This window comes from Osmerus eperlanus, chromosome 19 (assembly GCF_963692335.1).
Source record: "Osmerus eperlanus chromosome 19, fOsmEpe2.1, whole genome shotgun sequence".
NCBI lineage: Eukaryota > Metazoa > Chordata > Actinopteri > Osmeriformes > Osmeridae > Osmerus > Osmerus eperlanus.
In genome coordinates this window covers 8,975,373-8,982,985 of record NC_085036.1, presented here as the reverse complement: position 1 = coordinate 8,982,985, position 7,613 = coordinate 8,975,373, and the positions used below count along the sequence as shown (strand labels likewise).

General features: G+C 40.4%; 2 protein-coding genes across 6 annotated transcripts; one reads left to right on the top strand and one right to left on the bottom strand.

Annotated features, from left to right (window-relative positions):
- On the bottom strand, positions 1 to 3,806 carry LOC134039415 (guided entry of tail-anchored proteins factor 1-like). 4 transcript variants are annotated; one of them, XM_062485276.1, is made up of 5 exons: positions 3,678 to 3,806; positions 2,413 to 2,578; positions 1,017 to 1,084; positions 733 to 847; positions 1 to 262 (listed from the first exon to the last, which is right to left on the bottom strand). In XM_062485276.1, exons 2-5 carry the CDS (start codon positions 2,534 to 2,536, stop codon positions 186 to 188), a joined length of 384 nt encoding a protein of 127 aa, XP_062341260.1. In that variant the 5' UTR covers positions 2,537 to 2,578; positions 3,678 to 3,806; the 3' UTR covers positions 1 to 185. The 4 variants fall into 4 exon arrangements, with proteins under 4 accessions (XP_062341260.1, XP_062341258.1, XP_062341261.1 ...); XM_062485274.1 differs by lacking the exon at positions 3,678 to 3,806 and adding an exon at positions 3,232 to 3,636; XM_062485277.1 differs by lacking the exon at positions 3,678 to 3,806 and adding an exon at positions 3,030 to 3,075.
- A 4-nt stretch (positions 3,807 to 3,810) lies between these two features.
- On the top strand, positions 3,811 to 7,124 carry hmgn1b (high mobility group nucleosome binding domain 1b). Of its 2 annotated transcripts, none has more exons than XR_009932774.1 (6): positions 3,811 to 3,992; positions 5,325 to 5,351; positions 5,531 to 5,560; positions 5,675 to 5,725; positions 5,820 to 5,924; positions 6,116 to 7,124. XR_009932774.1 is itself a non-coding variant. In XM_062485278.1 (6 exons), the coding sequence occupies exons 1-6, from the start codon at positions 3,975 to 3,977 to the stop codon at positions 6,173 to 6,175; spliced, it is 285 nt and encodes a 94-aa protein (XP_062341262.1). In that variant the 5' UTR covers positions 3,814 to 3,974; the 3' UTR covers positions 6,176 to 7,124. The 2 variants fall into 2 exon arrangements, 1 of the variants encoding a protein (XP_062341262.1); XM_062485278.1 differs by having other exon boundaries at positions 3,814 to 3,992; positions 5,675 to 5,716; positions 5,817 to 5,924.
- Positions 7,125 to 7,613: the final 489 nt, after the last annotated feature.

Here is a 7,613-nt window from a genome sequence, read left to right as displayed (position 1 = left end):
TGTATGAAAATACTTTATTTACACACTTTCATATCAAATGACATACATGAGAACAATTGCAAATATTTGTTTAGTGCATCATTTGGTCACAATAGACAGCAAAGTTGCCCCTCATCTCCAGTTCATCCACAGGAAGTGTTCATCCACAGGAAGTGCTCATCCACAGGAAGTGCCGAGTCCTCAGCTCATCGCCCCGCAGCTTGGAGCACAATGGCGACCACCTTGTTACATACAACGAGCCAGCAGGTGACTCCAACCCCACCTGAAACACATGAGTAGAGGTTCCCACAGTAGCCCCATTACAATAACACTATCACATTTCAGACAAATAAATGTTCTTATCATAGACATATGGTGTCAATAATATGGAGAACATCAATTAAGACCAATTTAATCCCCCAATTGTTTTTACCCAGATCACGGAAAATGGGATTTTAAAAAGGAACAAAAAAAACTCCCTGGATCTGGTAGTGTACGTAATAATGTTGTAAACCCTCATTTAAAGGTTCAAATACCTTTCAGCTCAGGCCAGGCACTGCCATTCTGTTGTGGACAACATTAAATTTCTACCAATGATAATCCTTCACATAAATAGCTACAGCCTAATAGTGTGTAGCTTCGAACATTTTAAGCATAAACACTTATGTCACTGTGTGTGTCCTTGAATGTCGACCCTGAGCCACTGGTGGTTCATACAGCCCCTCTCTCAAGGCAGGCAATAATCTGGCTTACCTGCCACTCCAGATGGGAAGGCCACCATTCGCTCCAGAGGAGAAATCCACTTACTGGGGAGCACAGTCACTGGGTCAGCACAGTAGTGCCAGATCAGGGAGATCATCAACACAGCCTGGGAAATAGAAAAAGCAAGGGATTGAAGAGAGAGCAAGAGACATAGTCACACTCCCACCCCTCTCCCCCACTCCCTTCTCATGATCCTCATTGAGGAAGTAGTGTGTCGAATGAATATTCAAATGACTTCCTACACGTTCTGTATATTTCAGTTTGACATCACATACCTGTAGTAGATAGTACAAAACGTTAACCACCCCTTTTGTTTTTGCTTGCTGTGCTGTTCTGGACTTCACTGTAAACAAAAGGGAGAAGACAACTTCAGCGTAATGTTTGTGTTAGGCTGTCACCCACACACACAGTAAGACTGTTTATCACAGTAGTGCTGGACGACCAACAGGTGAGACTGAAAGACAGCTGGCTAAGAAGGTGGGGATAGAGAGATGGGAAAAGTTGCCCCTCCTCAAAGAAGCTTTGGTCAAGCCACAGGAAATGTGTCATGTCGGAGGTCACCTTTTCCTTCATCCTCCTGATGCTCTACAAAGGAAGATTATGGGAGGTCTTTCATCCAATCCACTCCATGAATACGCCTTTCACTTAGTCACACCGCACCTCTTATAATGCAACAACTTTAAAAACACAAATTTCACACAGTGTCGTGTAACATTTCAACATTAATGCTAAGTGTTGAAAAAACATGAAACTTGGACCTTTAGAGTTCTGCTTTTCATAGTGTCTTGTGTAACAGTGAGCTGAGTGTGGACTTGGATAAGTGACTAAACTGTGGCAGGGTAGGTAGTTTGTAAAGAATGGAGTGTTTCCTGAAATGGAGACCCCACTCCCTACTCCTTATGGTCCTGTCAATGCCCAAGTGCCTGGGCGGGAAAATTAGAGAGAGAGAGAGACAGAGGGAGAGAGAGAGAGAGAGAAAAACAAGAGTGAGAGAGAGAGTGAAGGAGGGCTGGACTAGAGGCTGCAGCTGTAACGGTAGCCCCCCCCCCCCCCCCATGTCAACGCACCACTGTCATCTAAGGCCCGCCCACAAATCCCACTTTTTTCTTCTCTTCTTCCCTCCTTCCTTCACATACATTTGCCGCCTAGTGACCCACAAACAGATGGTGCGATGTGTATGTTAACGCCAGACTTTTACCGCCTACAAACCCTGACGAGAGAGGAGTAATAATCACAACAAACAAATATATTTCAGTAACTTAAACCATTAAGGAATATGAAAGGCAGACTCAGGTGACATGATGATACATATTTACACAGTTATGCAATTTGACACAACTACCCAAGCGGAATACAAATCTGTCTGGGCTGACTCACTTTCACCCTGTGGCATTAGGCAATATAAAGGCTAAGATGGTCCACTTGTTTATGACTATTCAGGACATTAAAGGGTCTGCTGGAGAGGATATTCCATGTAACACATGAGATGTGGGGTATACAACATCACAGAAGGAAAAGAACATCAATCTATTCATTTAGCAGACACTTGCATCCAAAGTAAAGTAGGTGGGGGGGGGGGGAGATTAAACTCTGCAGTCAAATGCTCAACCACTGAGCTACACCTGTTTTGTGAAATAACATGGTTAGGCAACAAAAACCTGTGTGTCTTACCAAACGTTGTCAACTGGTCGGTCATCTTGTTGATCTTGCGCTCGAGTCGCGCGTACCTAGCAAAGTCGTCCATCATACTGATCGATGAAAGCTCCTTCTTCATGTCCTGAATCTTGGCCCTCATCTCCACCTCCTGCTCTGCATTCTTCTGAAACACTCTGGATAACTGACATAAGAAAGGAACAGGAAAAACATTTTATAGTAAATATTTGTTTAAAGGAACAGTGAACTGCACAGAGGTGTGACATGCATAACATGAAGGTTAAGGATTGATTTATATAGGAGACTAGAGGGATTAGAATGGATCCTTTGCAGATTAAGAGGGATTAATATATGCTATAGTAATTGACCCAAGGGCAGCATTTTTCAACTTTTGTTTCTATGGACAGTTAACCTCCACTATACACTAATATTAGTCCATTAGGTATCCTAACCATGGTGTTTATAGGCTGGCTTTCAGACTTCATCTTGAATTTATTTCCTGGACATGATTATCTTGCCTTTTAAAACAGCAACGTTCAACCGTGGGTTAAATTAGATTTTGGGGCTAAATATTTATGTACAATTTACAACAATCGGACTTTATAATGTCCATTAGTTAGGGGTGCGATACGCACTAAACATGGTACAACATCGACATTTTGCTATAAATAGTTGACATATGTTAAAACCGAGAGACGTTGGAGTAAATCCCACACAAGCAGAAAAATGAACATAATGTCCTAAAAAAAGACTGGCCGACATTGCAACTGAGCAGTCACGGATTTAAATGGTCAACGAGCTACATTAACCGTCTCGGTGTAAATATAGACTACTCACATGGGAGGAAATGGACGGCAACATTATTTTGACGAGGTTGCACAAGATCACAGATCCTAAAACCAGTAACCAGACATGCCCGGTCGCCATTTTCCCCCGATTATTTACACCAGCCGTTGCTACTAGAGAAGCACATCCCCTTTCTTAACCGGCATTTTAACTATTTTCGTTTATGTCTTTAATGCCACGTCCATTATTTGTGTATGGTAAATGCGTGTTCAAAGCATGTTTATGTCGCACTTTGTGCTGGATGTGTGATGTTATCTTAGTTCTCAAATATAATAATAAACAGGTCGTTTACATCAAACAATTGGACACGGTTTGATGCAGTAGGTTACAATATCTCCCCAAAATTATAATTGAGTCGGTCCGGTTCCCCATACACCCAAAGGTTGCACAGAAAGGACAAATAAATATAGATCTGATTGGCATGTAAGAATACCCACACAGGTATCTCGCTAAGATTTGAAAACGTGTTGACGACTCCTCAGACCAATCAATGGCTACCCAGGGGCGGAGAGTGTCTTGTCCATCAGGTTGGGGCTATAATGAAATGAATAGGGAGGGAGGGAGGGGGAGAATCCAATCCGGTTTGAGCTAGTTTTTGTTCCAATGGAACATTAACGTCTTGCTACGCCGTAATAGAACGTACTGTTTGAATCTTTTACTGAACATTGAACGGTATTTTCTTGCTTCTCTCTTTTGCATTTCTCTATTTTTTTTTATACAAACGCAAGCCAGCCATGCCTAAAAGGAGCAAAGTGAGTAAACTAAGATCGTTAAATTAATGCATCTTTAGCCTATAACAAATATTTCATGAAATACTGTATTTAAGCGACACGTAGGCTGTAGATGTTCAAATGTAGCAATAATGTGGTCTACTTTGGTTTGGGCGCAATGGCAACATTGTTGCACTGCTCTGTGCACGTATCGGTTTAAAACGTATCCCTCTGTTTTGATCCGGGAAGTGGCGGGTTCTTGTTCATGCAGTGATTTTATACTTTGATAAGTATGACATGTAAAATATATAAAACATGTTTTACGGCAAGTGGATTTTTATAAGCGATTATTTTCCACTGGCAGTGTCGTGGTTGTTTACAAATAAGACTTTAGCTTGTAACCAGACAAAGAGGCGTAGGTAGCCGCGTCGTGAGATGGCATTTCTGCAGAGAAAGTTGGAGGCAGCGATCATTTAGTGAAAAGAACGTCGCATGTATATGTTCATGAGTTTAGTTTTTAGAATGCCCTTCTGCACAAACCTACATGTGGAATAGCCGTTCCAGATGCAATCTAATTTCTGGACAGTACTGATGTCCAATGCATAGTAGGCGGAGAACCAAGACTCTAAGGCTCTTCTCAAAGGGCATGAAGTGTTGGTGTCATGGCCACCCATTTGAGAAAGATGAACACCGGACGACTTATTTGTCAATAGGCTAACCATTGCCATTTTCAGACACATTTTAATTAATGCATGTCAATGCACAAGTGCACACATTTGCATTTATTTAAATCATAATATTATCCCGTGCTTTCGTTAGAGTGCCTCTTCGTGTTTTTGTTTGCTCGTGCCAGTTCGGGGTTATGCAATGGCGATTCTACGACATCACAGCGCCGCTCTTGTTGCTGGGGATTCTAGTCGATTCTGTAACCATTCGGAGAATCGCTGAGGGTGTCGGAGTGCGAAATTCGAATGAATGGCGGGAACAGATATCACACTGGTCGGTGGGGAGCTAGTCTGGCAAGTCCCATGTATTACAAGCGAACGAATGCGTCGGTAGGAGGCGGAGTCGGTGTTCCCCTCCTCTTCAAAGCGAGCAGGGAGGGCTTGTAATAATCTAATCATTGGCGAATGTGTAAATTACTTCAGCAAACTGTATCAAGGAATAGCATATTCTTTTTTGGTGTTGTAAATGAGTGATATCTGTGGAACAACTTATGAATTCTTAAAATAATTTTCTTGGTATTATTCGGGTTACGTAGCCTATTCATTATACGCGACCATTGGCATTTAAACGGCCCCTCCCCCTTCAGTAAACCCACTGTTAAGATTCTGTAGTATTACAATTATATTAATCCTTTTTTTTTTATCACAGGCTAACAATGACGCTGAGGCAGCGGAGGTAAATAATCAAAACCGTTATTAAATTTAATTATTTGCATTACATCTGGGAAGACTTTACTTTGTTGTTACCAAGGAAGCTTTAACTTACAATACAATACAACTACTTCTCCACTAGAGGTCAGCATCAGTCCACTTGATAACTAAACTTTCCAAATGTCTTTTTGAAATATTTTGCAGCCCAAAAGGAGATCGGAGAGATTGGTAAATGTAAGTATATTCCCAACATCTAAGATTACTTTAGAATGCACTTCCTCTTCCTTCTCCTCATACTCAATCATATAATGGAAGTCAACAAAACATGTTTTGTTTTTTTTATTACAGAAACCCACAACCACAACCACAAAAGCAGAGCCAAAGCCAAAGGTAAAATAAGTCTATGTATTAAAATAGTTACTCCTAAGAGATGGTTGAAAATCAAAGGCCAAGATCCGTGTTTCAACTTTTCAAACATGTGCACTTGCAGAAGGCACCTGCTAAGCCCAAAAAAGCAAAGGAGGTAGAGAAAGCTAAGCCTGAGGAGAAGAAGGAGGACGTTCCCGCTGAGAATGGAGAAGCCAAAGCCGAGGAAGGGGTAAGGGGCTTCAGGGATTGCAGTTTTTGTTTGTACTTGTATTTTCTTTCTTTTTTTTACAAGAAAAAAATGTGTGTTAAAAGTTATTTTCAAACGTTAATTTGACAATACAAATCACAGATCTTGCACAAGATAGTCACGGTAAGGCACATAAACTGTTGCAGAAATGTCATTGATGTTTGTCATTTTAGGCACCAGCCACGGAAGAAGCTGAACAGAAAGAAGAAGAAGAGGAGGAGGCAGCAGAATAGCATCTCTCAAACCACATCTTTTATCAGTGCTCCCTGTACCTCTTTTTCTTGTACAATTCAGGGGAATATTTTTATCAACTATTTTCTAAAAGCAGGTTTTTTAGTAGTTTGATTGTAGAAACACATTTTTTTATGAAACAAAAAGTACATTTGGAGACGGGGGATATCATCGCATCCCACATTTTTTGCATCTCCAAAACAATTACGGTCATTGTAAATGTCAATGGTTTTATTTTCGATGTTGGGGAGGGAAGGGACAGGTTGCTGCATTAAGAACAATGCAAGCCCATCGTTTACAGGAGTCTGAAACAACTGAGAGAGCTTGCCTGAGAGACTAACATTCCATAGGCTATATGAGGGACGGTATATGTAACCTGTATTGTAGAGGGTGGGGAGGAATTACTCAAGGGGAAACACATTTGTTTTATTGTTTATAATGAGGACAAAAAGTGTTTTAGAATGTTTGTAAGCTGTGTTCCATATGTTAAATCTTGTACTCATGCAGTTTTTTCTTAACCATTCTGCAAAATAAACCTATTCCCTAGTACTGGAGTTCTCCCTATATCAGGCCTGTGCATTGCGTGTATTAGTTTTGTCTCCGTTCTGTGATAGCATCGCAATAAATTTGTATAGCTGCTGTGAAAAGGGTTTTCAAACTTTCTATATACAGTGTGTAACGGTACATTATGAGGATGGTTAAAAAAAAATTCTATATGTGTTTTTAGCCAAGATAATGACGTACATAACAGTGTGAAACATACCGTGAGTTCCTCAGATTCCATGAGACAAACTGTACATCCACCTGACCTGTCAGATACACATACCAGCAGTAGCAATATTCATGTGGGTTTTTAGGTATAAAGTACAAGTGTACAGTTTTTCCTTTGTTTATAGATGTTTCTCTGTGTAATGATTGGTATGAACAAAACAATAAAATATTGTAATTGTTTGTTTGCTCATTGTGTGTCATACATGAATTGTGTTATATCTACAAAGGTTTCTGAGTGCTTACCCATAACTCAGAATATACCCTCTTGTGAAAGTCTGAAATATAGTGTTAACTCAGTTGTTGATTAAAGAAATTGTATCTACAAATTTTAAAATACAAAACTTGACTGTCTCAGCCTATAATTAATGGTACACCCTACCGAACGGGGTAGGTAACTTTAGCATTGTTTCAATCAGATCCGTTTACCATTTCCATATATAGCCTACTTTAGTTCATGTAAAGTCACACAATGCCCCTAAAAACTTGCATGTGTTTAGATCACCTATAGACCACTCTCGGATATCCACTAACATCAGCACCAAGGACAGCACCCCCAACTGCTTCAGCCAACTTAAGAAAGTTATAACACAGTTTAGTTCAGGTTTGGGGGTTCTTGCTACCCCTAATTTTCACAAAATTTCTTTATATGTCCATTTATTTACGATGACA

Coding starts and splice junctions, on each gene's coding strand:
- LOC134039415 (XM_062485274.1), bottom strand. CDS start 3,321: ATGGCGACCGGGCATGTCTGGTTACTGGTTTTAGGATCTGTGATCTTG. Junction 2,579..3,231: donor TGCCGTCCATTTCCTCCCAT/GTGAGTAGTCTA, acceptor TTCTTATGTCAG/TTATCCAGAGTGTTTCAGAA. Junction 263..732: donor CTTCCCATCTGGAGTGGCAG/GTAAGCCAGATT, acceptor CATGTGTTTCAG/GTGGGGTTGGAGTCACCTGC.
- hmgn1b (XM_062485278.1), top strand. Junction 5,717..5,816: donor AAGCAGAGCCAAAGCCAAAG/GTAAAATAAGTC, acceptor GTGCACTTGCAG/AAGGCACCTGCTAAGCCCAA. Junction 5,925..6,115: donor AAGCCAAAGCCGAGGAAGGG/GTAAGGGGCTTC, acceptor TTGTCATTTTAG/GCACCAGCCACGGAAGAAGC.